Source organism: Pungitius pungitius, chromosome 17 (genome assembly GCF_949316345.1).
Source record: "Pungitius pungitius chromosome 17, fPunPun2.1, whole genome shotgun sequence".
NCBI lineage: Eukaryota > Metazoa > Chordata > Actinopteri > Perciformes > Gasterosteidae > Pungitius > Pungitius pungitius.
Window position 1 is genome coordinate 5,881,645 of NC_084916.1, and position 15,689 is coordinate 5,897,333.

General features: G+C 44.6%; 1 protein-coding gene across 7 annotated transcripts in view; it reads right to left on the minus strand.

The window, feature by feature from the left end:
* Positions 1 to 10,067: 10,067 nt before the first annotated feature.
* Positions 10,068 to 15,689, minus strand: part of gatad2b (GATA zinc finger domain containing 2B) — a 33,736-nt gene continuing 28,114 nt past the window's right edge. For all 7 annotated transcript variants that reach the window (XM_037473399.2, XM_037473398.2, XM_037473397.2 and 4 more), the window contains 2 exons: positions 15,332 to 15,536; positions 10,068 to 14,629 (listed from right to left, as the gene is read on the minus strand). In XM_037473399.2, coding sequence (XP_037329296.1) covers positions 14,493 to 14,629; positions 15,332 to 15,536 — 342 coding nt within the window. In that variant the 3' untranslated portion in view covers positions 10,068 to 14,492. The remainder of the gene's footprint in view (positions 14,630 to 15,331; positions 15,537 to 15,689) is intronic.

Genomic DNA, 15,689 nt, shown 5'->3' on the forward strand with positions numbered 1-15,689 from the left:
TTTTTGCACTTTTGATTGACGCATTTTGCTCTTCCACTGCCTGCCAGACTTCCACGTGTTATTGTTAGTTTGATTGAAGGGGATTTTCTGTAGCTATATTCCTCCTAACTATTTGGAACCTCAACCTCGTATCCAGATCCCAGCTTGGTTGTGCCAAACATCCTCCGTACAATGAACACGCTCCTACGTGGTGGGAGGCACCTTTTATGAGGAGAAGCGTTGGATCTTCTGTCAAAGACAGCGTCGACCTCTGAGATCTCCAATGGGGGCGCCTCCCCAGCTTCTGTTACTTCAGGGCACAAAGAAAATCACTGTTAAATACTGATTAGTGTGAAAGTATGTTTGCAATGGATTATTCATACTTATAACAAGTACTTTTTTTGTATAAAACCCTATGGGTTCTTTTTTTATTAAAGAAATTTAAAAATGTCCAGCGTGTTTTCTCATTAATGAGTAAATAATCCCTTCTGGTTCAGCCCTTGACTGCCAGGTCCAACGTGAGAGAACACGTCACACTCTTAGTCACTATATAGCTGACCTCCTCAGAGCCTGAATGGTCCCTGCTTATGACTTGATCCTCCTCCATTTAGTCACTTTTAAAACAACAAAGACTTGCATTATGTGTCTTATGGTTCTTTTGTGATTTGGCTACAGGCCTTTTTAATGTGTAAAGGACATGGTTTTGGTGGGAAACTAAAGTCATGGTTCCAGGTTCCCCCACTGCCCTGAACAAGACAAAATGGACGCAGCTCTACCACCTTGTATTTTTTTCATTAGAATTACTTAAAAATATTCCTCCTTATTTCCCCCCACTCAGGACCAATAGACCAAACATTGTTAAGATGTACGGGTGGATGCATACTGTGGAAAAGTCCCTTTTCACAGAAAGTCAGTGTGGATATTCATGGTCCTCACAGGCCATGATGTCTACTTAGCGCTCCCTTGCTCCCCAGAAGATGAACCCCCGGGACATAATATGCATATATGTACTGATTAGGTTCTAAGGATTCAAAATGATCGGATGGCCGTTTGTTTCATGAACATAGAGTGGTCTAAATAACTCTAACAAAGCCTAACATTACAAACCGTCTGATACAATAACTACTCGCTTAACTTAAACATTAATGTAATAATAAGCTATTTGCCCCTGCCACAGCATTCACATTCTTTCTTTTGTTATAGAAAAACCAGGTTCCCTCCACGGTCCTAACATCCAAATAGACAAGTTCATATTTTGATGTGCTTAAACCCCGCAGTGATTAATACAGCACACCTGCTGCTAAGCTGTCTTCACCCCTGCTAACATTGCTCTGTGTTTAGTCCATGCTGAGACCCTCAAAGCCGGCGCCGTGCTGCTGGGCCTGTTCCATGCTTTGATTCCAAATGGATTCATTAATTAAATGGATTAACGACCCCATTATGGTCATTTGGCATAAGCTGTTATCACTCAGCTGTAAAGACGCTCTGAAATGGGGTTATGACATTGTACTTCTACAACACAGGGTTGCAAGACAAAATGAGGATATTACTTCCCTTTCTGTTAAAACAGAACCAGTGTGTGTGTGTGTGTGTGTATGTGTGTGTGTGTGTGTGTGTGTGTGAGGGATGAGTTGGAGAGACTCACCCCAAATGCAAACATCTATTTACACGTCTTTACTGCTCTCTGGCCTTGTTTGTACAAGTGAGGGAACCAGTGAGGGATCTTGTCTCTGTTGTTTGACACAGTCGGTTGGTTTTGGAGAACCACAATGTAGGAGTGCAAGGTTTCTATATTCCGTATATTCTTTTAATAATATTGATATTTCATATATACACTCACCGGCCACTTTATTAGGTACCCCATGCTAGTAACGGGTTGGACCCCCTTTTGCCTTCAGAACTGCCTCAATTCTTTGTGGCATAGATTCAACAAGGTGCTGGAAGCATTCCTCAGGGAGTTTGGTCCATATTGACATGATGGCATCACACAGTTGCCGCAGATTTGTCGGCTGCACATCCATGATGCGAATCTCCCGTTCCACCACATCCCAAAGATGCTCTATTGGATTGAGATCTGGTGATTGTGGAGACCATTTGAGTACAGCGAACTCATTGTCATGTTCAAGAAACCAGTCTGAGATGATTCCAGCTTTATGACATGGCGCATTATCCTGCTGAAAGTAGCCATCAGAAGTTGGGTACATTGTGGTCATAAAGGGATGGACATGGTCAGCAACAATACTCAGGTAGGCTGTGGCGTTGCAACGATGCTCAATTGGTACCAAGGGGCCCAAAGAGTGCCAAGAAAATATTCCCCACACCATGACACCACCACCACCAGCCTGAACCGTTGATACAAGGCAGGATGGATCCATGCTTTCATGTTGTAGACGCCAAATTGTGACCCTACCATCTGAATGTCGCAGCAGAAATCGAGACTCATCAGACCAGGCAACGTTTTTCCAATCTTCTATTGTCCAATTTCGATGAGCTTGTGCAAATTGTAGCCTCAGTTTCCTGTTCTTAGCTGAAAGGAGTGGCACCCGGTGTGGTCTTCTGCTGCTGTAGCCCATCTGCCTCAAAGTTCGACGTACTGTGCGTTCAGAGATGCTCTTATGCCCACCTTGGTTGTAACGGGTGGTTATTTGAGTCACTGTTGCCCTTCTATCAGCTCGAACCAGTCTGGCCATTCTCCTCTGACCTCTGGCACCAACAAGGCATTTCCGCCCACAGAACTGCCGCTCACTGGATGTTTTTTCTTTTTCGGACCATTCTCTGTAAACCCTAGAGATGGTTGTGCGTGAAAATCCCAGTAGATTAGCAGTTTCTGAAATACTCAGACCAGCCCTTCTGGCACCAACAATCATGCCACGTTCAAAGTCACTCAAATCACCTTTCTTCCCCATACTGATGCTCGGTTTGAACTGCAGGAGATTGTCTTGACAATGTCTACATGCCTAAATGCACTGAGTTGCTGCCATGTGATTGGCTGCTTAGAAATTAAGTGTTAACGAGCAGTTGGACAGGTGTACCTAATAAAGTGGCCGGTGAGTGTATATATATACATAACAGAATGTGATTGTGTGGAAGTCTGGGCCCCCCGGGGTGGGTTGGGAGGAGTGTCAGTGACTGACATGTGCATGGGACAGACACATGTCCACCCTCTGATTTCCAAGAAGGAATAACGGTGGGGAATCTGATCCCCGGTTTTACGTTACTCGGGTGAATGCTTTTTTATTGGAGCAAAACAACGCTACATTATTATTTTATTATTTGGTAAAAAATATCTTTCCTTTGGTTTTTTCTTGTATTAAAATGTTTTAATTTTTTCTATGTTTACACCTTCAAATATTCTGTGATTTGCCCTAATTCATAAATGATTTTCTTCATAAACAGTTATATGACTATGGAAAACTCCCATGTTTATATTTATATTAACATTAAACAACCCCACGCCTCCTTCCCCCGGAGCCAGTGACCATTTATAGCCGTGTTCCTCATGTCAGGCCTAAACACGTCATGTGCAAACTGAAAGGACAGACCTGCTTGCTTTCATTTTTGGTCTCGTGTTTTTCAAAGTTTCCCAGCAGTGTAGAACTTCTACCTCCTTCGTTACCATATTTGTGCTTATTGAAGAACCTTCTTGACATTTAAAAACTAGGATGTGCACAAATGTGTTCTTTTCTTTTGAGCGCCCCTTGGCAGTCCATTGGACGACACCCTCTTCCACAGTATTCTAGTGTCTGGTCATACGGTATTTGGTGGCTGCTTCAGATGAGCTTAATTCACTGTGCAGTGGAGACTGTAAACCACAAAGGAGGGTTGTTTGTCCTGAAAGGGCCTGGACATTATGAGTGCGGAGGGCGAGTAGGACCTGAGCTCCCAGCAGCACCGGGGGTTTGTACCAGAGTACCACAGGTCTGTTGATCACTTTTCGGCTGTGTCAGTGGCTCCTGGGAAAGACATGACAGGAAGGCATACACAGAGGCACTATGAAGGGGTATTTCTTCTTCCTCAATAGTGTCGTAGCGCACTGCTGTGTCGACAAAGGGAAACCGCCACCTGGCGTAGCATCACCCAGCCCCATCACTGCTGCCCAGACTCTTTTCTAATCCACTCAGATTTGATTTGTGAGGCTATTGCGTGAATTTTCAGCTACTCAGACCACGAGGGGGAGATTGTTATTACCATTGGTTTTCAATTGTAAATTGTTCTCCTTCTCCACCCTCACACACTGCTTTTTCCCCTGCTTCCCCTTGGTGGAACGTGCATCACACACATGTTGTTTTGAAATCCCACAGTCGTGGGTGAGTCATGTGCACGTGTTTGTATGTGTGAGGACCTGTGAGCAGAGAGGGAGAGGAAGACAGGAACAGGCTCCACCTTCAGCAAAGCAAATGCAAAACAAGTTCCACCAGGCCAGGAGGACCAGTGCCTGAGCTCTTCAATTATAGTTTATGTAGCCCCAGAGTTATACTAACATAATACATTAGATTGTAGTTACAGTCCTTGTCACTCTTGTTAACTTGTGTGTCCCACACTTGTTAACACCAAAGAGCAAACATGAAACACGCTGAATTTTATATTGTATATTCAGGATGTTTAATTATCCTAAAAACCCAATGTCTCCCCCATATCAGGATGGTTTGACCCAACCTGGCACACGCTGCTGAAAACATGGACGAACCCGGCAAAAAAAACGACACTCAACTGCATTAAAAAAGTCCCTTCAAAATAAAATCATCCATTGAAAACGGGTCCGTGACACCCACCAGTTGAGAATCATTGCTCAACATCCTGGAACTATGTGCCTTTACTTTCACTTTGCTCACCAGCAACCATTAAACACTGCCTCCCGCTGACCTGGTAACTTCAAAATACTGTATATCACTCTATAGCTGACTCTCCATTCATCCACCCATTTACTGGTTTATCCAGGGTCGGGTCGCTGGAGCAGCAGGCTCAACAGGTTCAACAGGCTCAACAGGCTCAACATCCTCAAATCAGAAGGATCTAGGCTAACTTGGCAAGACAGCGTTAAGACATATAAGAAGGCTCTCCGTAACGCAAGAGCATCTTATTACTCATCATTAATCGAGAAAAATAAAAACAACTCCAGGTTTCTCTTCAGCACTGTAGCCAGACTGACAGAGAGTCACAGCGCTGTCGAGCCGTGTATTCCTGTGGACCTCAGTAGTAACGACTTTATGAACTTCTTCAATAATAAGATTCTGACTATCAAAGAGAAAATTGATGGTCTACTGCCCCCAACCGGAGCCGACCCGTCCTCGGATGTAGGAACCTTGGACGCAGCCGTGGGCCCTGATACCTACTTGAATGGTTTCTCTTCCATCAACCTTGATCAACTGACTTCTACAATTTTGAAATCCAACTCTTCCACTTGTCTCCTGGATCCGATTCCAACTAAGCTGCTTAAGGAAGTTTTTCCGTTAATTAGCACATCCCTACTGGATATCATGAATCTGTTTTTGTTGACAGGACATGTACCACAGTCCTTCAAGGTAGCTGTAATTAAACCTCTTCTTAAGAAACCTACTCTAGCTTTAGAGGTGTTGGCTAGCTACAGACCCATCTTCCCTTCCTCGCTAAGATCCTTGAGAAATCTGTCACAAATCAATTATGTGACTTTCTACAAAACAATGCTTTGTTCGAGGATTTCCAGTCAGGATTTTGAGTGCATCATAGCACAGAAACGGCAGTGGTGAAAATTACAAATGATCTTCTACTTGCATCGCGGACCAAGGACTTGTCTCTTTTCTTGTATTGCTGGACCTCAGTGCTGCATTTGACACCATCGATCACCGTATCCTGCTGCAGAGACTTGTAAATCGCTTAAACCTCTCCAGCTGATTCAGAATGCTGCAGCACGTGTATTAACAAGAAGTAAGAAATGGGATCATATAACTCCTGTATTAACTTCTCTGCACTGGCTTCCTGTTAAATCAAGAATAGAATTTAAGGTACTTCTCCTCATCTACAAGGCACTTGCTGGTGAGGCACCGTCTTATCTTAAAGAGCTTGTTACACCGTATTGCCCTACAAGGCATCTGCGCTCCGTTGATGCTGGGCTACTTGTGGTTCCTAGAGTTTTAAAAAGTAGGATGGGGGCCAGAGCCTTCAGTTATCAAGCTCCTCTTTTGTGGAACCAGCTTCCACTTTCAGTCCGGGGGGCAGACTCGGTCAGTTCATTTAAGATAAAGCTTAAAACGTTCCTCTTTGATATTGCTTATAGTTAGGGCCGGCTCAGGTTAGCCTGGACCAGCCCTTAGTTAAGCTGCTCTAGGCTTAGACTGCCGGGGGACTTCTTAGGACACACCGAGCCCCTCTCTCACTCTCACACTCTCACTCTCTCCTTCCACAATCATCCATGTTTTATGAATGTACATCACTAATTCAGCTTCTTTCTGGGAGTTCTTTGTGCTTTCTCGCCTGGCAGGTCTCCGTGGATCATAGTTTCGTGCGGACCCCGGTGCTGACTCCTGGCATGGCTCTGCTGACACCTGCTGCTGCCATCATCATTACTTTAAATATGATTCATATTACTGTCATCATAAACCAACATCTTTCTGCTCTCCCTCCCCACAGAAGCCTCTGTGGATGGTGGTTGTCCCTGGTCCTGCCGTACACCTGTTCTGCTACTTGCAATTACTTGTATCATCATTGTTGATTCTGTACACATGACATCCATTGCAGTCTGTCCATCCCGGGAGAGGGATCCCTCCTCTGACGTTCTCCCTAAGGTTTCTTCCCTTTTTTCCCCCATTGAAGGGTTTTTTCATATTTTGGGGAGTTTTTCCTGTGCCAATGTGAGGGTTTCGGGACAGAGGATGTTGCATGTGTACAGACTGTAAAGCCCTCTGAGGCAAACTTGTAATTTGCGATTTTGGGCTATACAAAATAAAATGAATTGAAAAATGAATCCTGCAAAACTATCACATATAGATTACCATCATTTGTTGTTCTTCCTTACAAGGGCCAGATGGAGAGCTCCACCCTGATATGGGAAATAAAGATTTAACCTCGCACAGAGAAGCATATTAGCTATAAGCACAGAAAACCATTGTTCTGCTCTAAATCTGGGCTTCTTAAAATGCTGGTCTTTGAGATTATGCATGGAGACATGCTTTTGGAGCCTGCTTCAAGTGGCCACTTGAGCAACTGCAGTGTTTTGCACTTTCAGTTTGTCGTCTGCTTGGTCAAGACTGACCTGTAAAACTGTTAACATGGATGAGCAGTGATACAGGTGCTCAGAATCATGGGAAGTCATATTGTGATGAAAATGTGAAACACACGGTCAACAATCCCTATAACGCTGAATGAGGTATGCCGTGACCCCCCCTTGATTGTGGCGAATAAGGCTGGTCTATCTGACAGAGGCAGATGTAATGGCTTTTGTATCTCTCATCCATCCACAACCGTAACTCTTCTTGGTGAGAGAAAGAAAGATAAACTTATGGTTGGTGCGTTGACTTACTTTCTATTGAAGTGACATGTTTCCCGGTATGCAAATGTTGTGGCTCTCACTGCAGCCATCTCCTTGTTGTTCCGTCTGTGAACAATCAATATGTTGTGAATCCAAAGCCAGGCCTAATCTATTTGCACTCTTGCTCTGCTGTTTCAAACAATCAAGCTACATTGTGGAGATCAGTGAGCATTAGGGGGGGGGGGGGACAGGACAGGATGAGATGAGCCGGCTGCAGCCTCAGCTACATGTTGATGTTGTGTACATTTGGTGTTCCTTGAAAAGTGGAAGGTCACACACAGTTATATCACACAGCAACTACTTCTGCTTCAAACTATCTCCTGTTTTTGCTTTTCTCTAGAAGAGTCCCCTATTATCTGTTGTGACAAAATATAAATATATTATTGTTTAGCATGCACCTCTCTTAATGTCTTCCAGCTGCTGTGTGTGGGTGTCCTTGAGACAGACATGTGGGTAAACACACAAAGTACTCCACGTCCCGCACAGTACAGGCCACGCCCAACACCCCACATTGTTCTGTGGTGGCAGCGTCCTCCTCCAACATGCTGCAACTGCAAAGACTCATTATAACTGACACAATATGTGTCATATGTCATACTACAAAGGAAGAAGTGAGGGGGGGGCATGTGTGCTGTAGATATGCAGGACGGTCAATTGACACAGAAATGAACCCTTGCTCTCTGACTTACTAAGACCATACACATCAAACTGTCTCACACACATGCAAAGTAGAGCCAGAGAGAGGAAGCCGATCCTTAGTTTCTCTGGGATGTGAATCAGTGACACCAGGCTTAAAATCAGCATAAAGCTTATTTTAGTCCTGCTGCTGTCCACGGCAACACCTTTATTGTAATCTTGTAACTCCCAGTTCCGTTAATATATAATAGAAGAGTTGTCTTAGTAAGTTAGTAGTTACTCATCCTTTAATGAGTAACCTTTTTCCAAACTAATGCTTTAAATGGAGAATGGACTGTGCTTGTGCTTTTCTCGTCTTCTGACCACTCAAAGCAATTTAACTCTTCATGTTCTCATTCAACCATTGACTCACTGATAACAGGAGCTCCCATACAGAGAGCCACCTGCCCATCAGTAACTAACATTCATAGCTACAGGAGCAATGTTGGGGTTAAGTGTCTTGAGACACCTGACCTCTAATTGCTCCCCGCACACTGCCCCCTCTGTGTGGGATGTCTTAGATACTGAGAAAAGTGTCTCTCGTTGTCTTACTACTAGTACTCTAGACGAAATGTAGACTCATCCACAGAACCTGTGGGGAGGGAAAGCACAAAGAAACAAAGTCGGTAATGTTGGTTTGTGATGACTGTAATAGTAATGTGATTAATATTACGAATACTATTGTCAGCAGGGCCACGGCAGGAGGCAGGAACAAGACCCAGAGAGAACCGTGATCCCTGGAGACTCTTGGACAAGCGCATAGCTTGCTAAAAGGACTGGTTGCATGTAAGCTAACTCTAATGCAGGACATTGGCTTTTGCTGACTTTTCATACAGGAAGTGAGTTGTCCCCTCTTTTGCAGCCCAGATGATATCATTGTCTGTATGTGTGGATCAACAGAGGGTTGCTGAGGCGATAATGGCATTTACAAACCTCTGATTGTGGCACATTAGCTCGGTTGCGTTGGTTTCTTCAAGTCTCCCACTGAGCTACAGGTTAGCTAACAGCGCAGCTAACACTTGTGTTTGTCTTTGAGCCATGTGACCAAACTTGACCTGCAGGGGTTTTCCTGCCAAGACCAAGACGTCCTCTCTCTCCATTATTAATGATGTGTCCTTTTCAGTGTTGGGCATTGGAAGAAACATCTAATTCAAATTAATGTCTGTCCGATGGGGGCCGATGCCAAACTAAAACCTGAATGAGGCTTAGGGATGTATGAGAAACATTTCAATGTTTCTATTCTATTCTTTTTATTCATATCAGTCCTTTTCATATCTGTGCGGTGGGGGTTTATTATTTCCTTGGTCTGTATTCAAAAGTAAAGAGGAATTTGGTCTGTAACTGACATCTAGTGGCTCAAGTAGGAGCCAAACAGGATTAGAAGCCCATCACCATGGTTACAAGGTAAAATGAACTCAACGCTCACTATGATGACTTTTTTTTAGGGTAACATGTATGTAAGCCCATTTCTCCCAGTATACTAAAATATTAGATAAAAACTTTAGGGGCAATCACAGAGGTAAATCAAAATTCTGAGATTAAAAGTTTGTTTTCCATGGCTGCACAATTAGTCAACTAAGATATTGGAGATAAATAGTAACTAGGAGACTTGTGACCCGGCTGCTCTCGGCCATGTTGTTGAAGCTCTGTGAGCACACCTCGAAGTCTCATACATGGTGCACATGCAGGCGGTGCTAAATCAGGTGATAAATCAGGTGCTAAATCATCAGAATGGTGGTTGGGAAACGGCACCATGACGAAGCACAAAATCATTCTGGTTCTGGTTCGTCATAATGGAACGAATTTCCTTTTCCATTAACATCTAAGAAAGTTGAAGTAAGGGACAGTAAGGGACAGAAAAAGTTGCTTTATATGGTTACAAAGAGGTTAAGGAAGTCAAACTTGAAAGGAAATTGTTTCAACCTTTATTAAACATAGCTTGCAAGAGATAAATATTACAAAGTTATTTCCTCCAAAATTAGCTTATTTTTTTTCAGTCAATGCATAATCGTCAACTGGCAGTATTCAAAGAGCATTGTTTTCTTTTACTTTTTTGAAGACCGTTAAATATCAAGTATGTGCAAAAGGTCAGGATTGATGTAAGCAAAAAAAAAAAAGACTTCAGATGGTTAGTGGTCAATTTCCTCCTTGGTTTCTGCTCCCCCAGATGTTTATTTCAGCATCGTCACATTATACAAAACCTCAACGGAAATGGGATAAAAACTGATTTGAAATGAAAGGTTTCCCTGTATTAGCGAGGGATGCATTCAACAGCAGAGGACCCACATGCTGCTGTCGGCAGGAAAAGTGATCGCTGATTCAGGGTCAGCTCTTCTCAGGGTCAAACATCCTCGAAATCCCACTGATGTAACAGCTTGTATCTGAAGTCTAGTGGAAAACTTTGTATACAAAAGGGAGCACGGGCAACGAGTGATTAAGACCTTTCACCATCAATAACCACTGATCTCTTCACGTATGCACTGGTTTTGATTGGATTAGTTCATTAGAAAACATGTCCTCATTAGCCCCCACTAGTGAGCAGGCTTATGGATCATGTAGCTTTGATTGGATTTGTCCAGGATCTTTTATTCCTGCTGCTCACAGCAGATGTCCTCAGTCACTGAACAGGTGGACATGTCTCTATGAGGAGACACCACAATCTAAATGTCATTTAAACCCCGGGATTTGTCAAAATGCCTCAGTCCAAATCATAGAGAGCCAAATGAGGAATCAAAAGGCCAAGCACATGTGGATTACCTCCTTTAGAGAGAAACTATCAACAAACTGGTACATCAGTCTGACCCTGAATCCGACATCTAGTTCACCAGGGTCCATGTGATCCAACGCATACAGTGGAACATTCAAAGTGATGTGACGGCCTGAACCAATGAGCACCTTCCTGCTAACGCTCAGCTGGTCCCCGCGTCAAGAAGCAGAGGAAAAAAAGAATCCCAAACATTTTGCACATTGTTACACAATAATACACAGTGATCACAAAACGAAATGACAAGCTTCACAATATTCATGGCTTTTTGTTTGCTTTTCTACACAATATACAACCATTTAATTTCTTTTTTTCAGTACAAGGGAGGAGAAAATGCTTATGTACAATAAGTCATTATTACTTCAAACCTAGCAAATATCGTGTAATTTATTTCATAGTCAGTACATTTGTTTACTTTTTTAAACTGCAATAGAAAGAAACAGAACTCAATTGAGACATCAGAAAAAAATGACTTCAAATTTAAATTTTTAGCTTTCAAGAAAGACTCTGCAGTCCAAATACAAAGTGATGGATGCACCTGCAGAGGAGCAAGATACAGGGTTTCCCCCTTAGACTTCAGCCTGGCAGCAAAAGGAGAGGCGTGACAGAAACATTGCTAAAATCATATCGGGAGTGGCAGTAAAAATTCATCCCAGACAATAAAAACTCATGAAAATATATCTGTACATCCAATTTCAACTGTTCCACCAAAGGGAATATTGATTCAGGTCTTTTATATAATGGAGAAAATGAGGTTTTCCCAAGAGTAAACGTTCCTTCTCCTACTCTAATCCTAGGTAGTTTCTTCTCTTCACCTCCACTGGGCTGACGGGCCGCCGGATCAATCACAACACCAGCGTGAGCAATGCAGAGGCAGAGGGACAGGGACAAGGACAGGGACAGGGGTGCAGTGCAATGAGGGATCCCTCCAAGGACCGACTGTGTCATTAGATGCTGTCAACCGAAGGCGTGTAGCCAGGTGGGACTTTGACCAATCACAGCGGAGTCCTCTCATGAACTCAGACACTGGGGTTTCCCCGTTAGGATTTCCTCTAAAGCACTCGCAGAACAACAAGAGAACGTCACCGCACATAAAAAGACAACTGAAGAGTTCAAGCGACAAAGCTGTGTGGGGAAGATGAGGCTTCTTATTGGAGCCCACAGTGTAAAGGGATAATTAGTTGGATTAAAAAAAAGGTTCCTGTTAAATGTTACAAATTGTGAGGATGAAGAGAAAACCAGAGCATTACATTGCAGCTTTTCAGCCCTTCAGGAGAGGGGACTGCTAGCGTCTACAGGACAGACTGGCTGGACTTCCTGCGCTCACTACCACAGTTTAGAATGTTAGCATGCTAGCGTCTGATGATGGACACCACTTGGTCAGCAGGTATTTAGTCCTAAAAGTATGCACATTGTTGTAGAGGGTTCAAAGTGGAATTGAACCAAATACACAACTGAAGGAATCCAAAAGGGCTGGCCTCCTGTCAATGAAGACCCTGAACTACAGGTGTACATGCACCTGTCTGGAAGAGGTCTGACATACACCAGACTTACCACACGGGTCACCCTAACACCAGTCATGCATGGACTGGTTGATCCAAATCACACACAGGACTTTGCCAGCTTCAGAATGAAGTGCGAGACCCATCGCAGGCCCAGTGTCCTTCTGTCTCCACGAGGAGCAGGAATGGGAGTGGACACAGAGCTGGAGGGAATGGTGGTCTCCTTGACGTCACATAAAGCTGTGGGGAACATTTCTGCCTCTGAGTGATAATATTTACAGTGTAATGGATAGACTGTGGTGTGAAGAGCGTGCACGCTCTGGCTGCATGCAACCCGCCAACATGTGACACTGAACTGAAATAATGAGGTCATCTACAAAGAGGACAGGGCCGCCTTGTGTTGCTGCAGTTGCCCCTGATTGAATGCACGCCACTGAAAAGGAAAGAACTTTGCTAAAATGGGGCCGACAGAACACGTGTTTATATACACCCCCGGGGGGGGGGGGGGTCCAACATCAGCACTGGCAAAGAAACCCTTCGTCATTACTTTAAAACACACCTTGATGCAATCCACACGACTCAGCACGTCCCCCCTCCACACCTGTGAGTCTCCGGTCGGCCCTCAGCTGCCATCCAGACCGTAGCCAGTCTCATTTGTAACATTCATTCTTTTCCGCTTTAAAAAAAACAAAACCTTTTCCAATTGGAAATATGCAAAGTGCTCCTCTGTGAGGCGACGCATGTGCAGAGCTTGCACACAATGATTAATCCATGTCTCTCCCATGAAACATATAATCCACGATCCTTTTTCTTTGCCCTTTGATGCTAGGTTTCTATACATAATCCAGACCGATATTTCAACAGTTTCTGTTTTTAGCTGTGATGATTATTATCGTCTCTGGGGCTAAAACCTCTCAGGTATGCCACCATTTCAATAAGAGACGCCGAAAAACAAACAAACAAACCAACAGAGAAACTACCCATATAAAAAAGAGAGAAAGGTTGGGCAGGAGGAGGGGGGGGGCAACAATCAGAAGATTAGAATCCCAAATATAACAATAAAAGGAAGGCAGACTTGTTGGTTTCAGGTACACATCCGTGGTTCGGTGCATAAAATGCAGTTCTACCTTCAGATTGGAGTTCTTTTCACTTATACGTGAATATGTGAGGCCAAGAGGAGCTGCTGGGTAAAAGGGGTTCTGTCTGTGCATACTGGATCACCAGAGGGGTTTCGGTGCAGGTAGTGATCAGAACATCTGCACCTCTCTCTGTGTGGACACCCCCCCCTTGGGAATACTGGGTGGGTGTGGAGACGCGTCTCCCTCCTTGCTGCCGTGTGGCGTCCTGATGAGTGCAACTACATTGTGTAGTTAGGCTTCCATCCCGCTGGTACCTGTTCAGATCCCCTGAAAGGGAGGCGCAGGTCTGAAATGAAGAAGGGAGGAGGACCTTTGACGGGCGACCGTGTCTCCCCAGCATTGGTGATGCTGCTCTGACTCCAAGCGGCGTGTCGGTGTCTTGGACCAGAGGATACAGGTGGGGATGCTCTGCTCTCAATTGATCACAACTTTCCACGCTGTGATTCCAAGTAACAACGCTTTATGTTGCATAGCAACCAGAATGCCCCGTTGATCTTCTGTTACTAGCAATAGTCCATCTAAGCTTTGTAATGGAGCGCAGAAAAGGCCTGAAGCGGCCCTATAATGACTCAGACACACTGCCCAAGGTTAAGGAAACAAAAGAACGTTGAAAACAACAAAGCGTAATGACTAATCATAACTGAAGCAAAAATGGTAGTTGCGGGTATAATAATAGTGCTACCAACAGCAATAATAATGGGAATTATAATTGTTAAACAACGTTGTACTATAATAAGAACATTTGAGATGACAGTTTAGTGTCTTTGTGCGACTCTGTGGGTTGTCATGGGTTGATTTAAGGTAGGCACACGGACAGGCACTGCATGCGATGGGGTTTGTTTGGAGGGGGGGTCGATCTGGGAGTGCTTCAGTATGGGGTAGGAGGGCATGATTGGGGGCTTCAGTGGGGCAGATAGGCTGGGCGGGGCTCATTTCTGTCCGGTGATGGACTGCGATATGGAGCGAGGAGGGATCATGTCCAACAGGTATTCTCTCTGCCGGTCTGCTAAGCTGGAGCTCTTATGGGCTCCAACTGCCGCTGGGTTCAGATAGGCAATATTTAACCCTGTGGGAAAGAGAACAACAGCTTACTTCATCTGCAGCCTGTGACCAGCACCCTGAGAGACAAGGCTGGAAACCCCTCGGTGCTGCTTGCTAACATTATTAATATCAGGCATCATCATCTGTGGTCTAATGGTCTCACTCAACATGCCATTAAGCCCAATCAGCTGGAGCCATAAAGACATGTAGCTTCACATGATATCTGCCTAATAGATAACGGCCATAGTCCAACGGACACGTATCCAACTCAACTGGATCAGACATGAGCCCCTTTACGATACCGCCATTATAGTTGATATGTGTTAAAATATTAGTATATACAATATTATTTAAAAAACACAACCCTGCTCTTACTGCACTGGGCTTTCCTTTAGAACAGTGTGGAAAAGGTCAAAAGGTTGGCTCTGACTCCCAGAGAGCAACATATGAAACACTGATCTAACATCAGCTGTCACAGAAGTAGGTTCCTTCTGAGAGTCACTGGGTGACAGAATGAAACCCGAGTGGTGTCTGGTTAATAAAGCTGCTGCCTCCTCGGCCAAGGGGCCAATGTGAGGGAACCCCCCCCCCCAACACGGCTCAATAATATACGTTTAATCCAGGAGTCACATTCATCCAGTTCAGCCTGAAGCGCGCACGCACGCACGCACACGCACACACACACTCACACACACACACACACACACACACATACACACACACACACCTGGGATGTTGTAGATCTGGCGGCGGCTGTCATGCTGCATTCTATTGCTGCCGCTGCCTCCTCCTCCGCTGCCACAGTGCTTGGCACTGGTCATTCCCATGAGGCTGCTGGCCACGGACAGCTGGGAGGCCTGGGCGAAGTTGGACAAGACGCCTCGCGCCGAGTTGGACAGGCCGCGCTGCATGGAGGCCTGAGGCTGGGGAGCCTGAGGATGGTACGGACATGCAGGTAACTTCAGAGCCAGATGCAATACCTGGATTCAGTCACTTTAACATGGAATCCCAGACCTCTGCTGACTTTATCTTGTGAATTGTCTCAAGGACGTGTACAGGGCAAATAGACAGACTTGAAAAAAGAA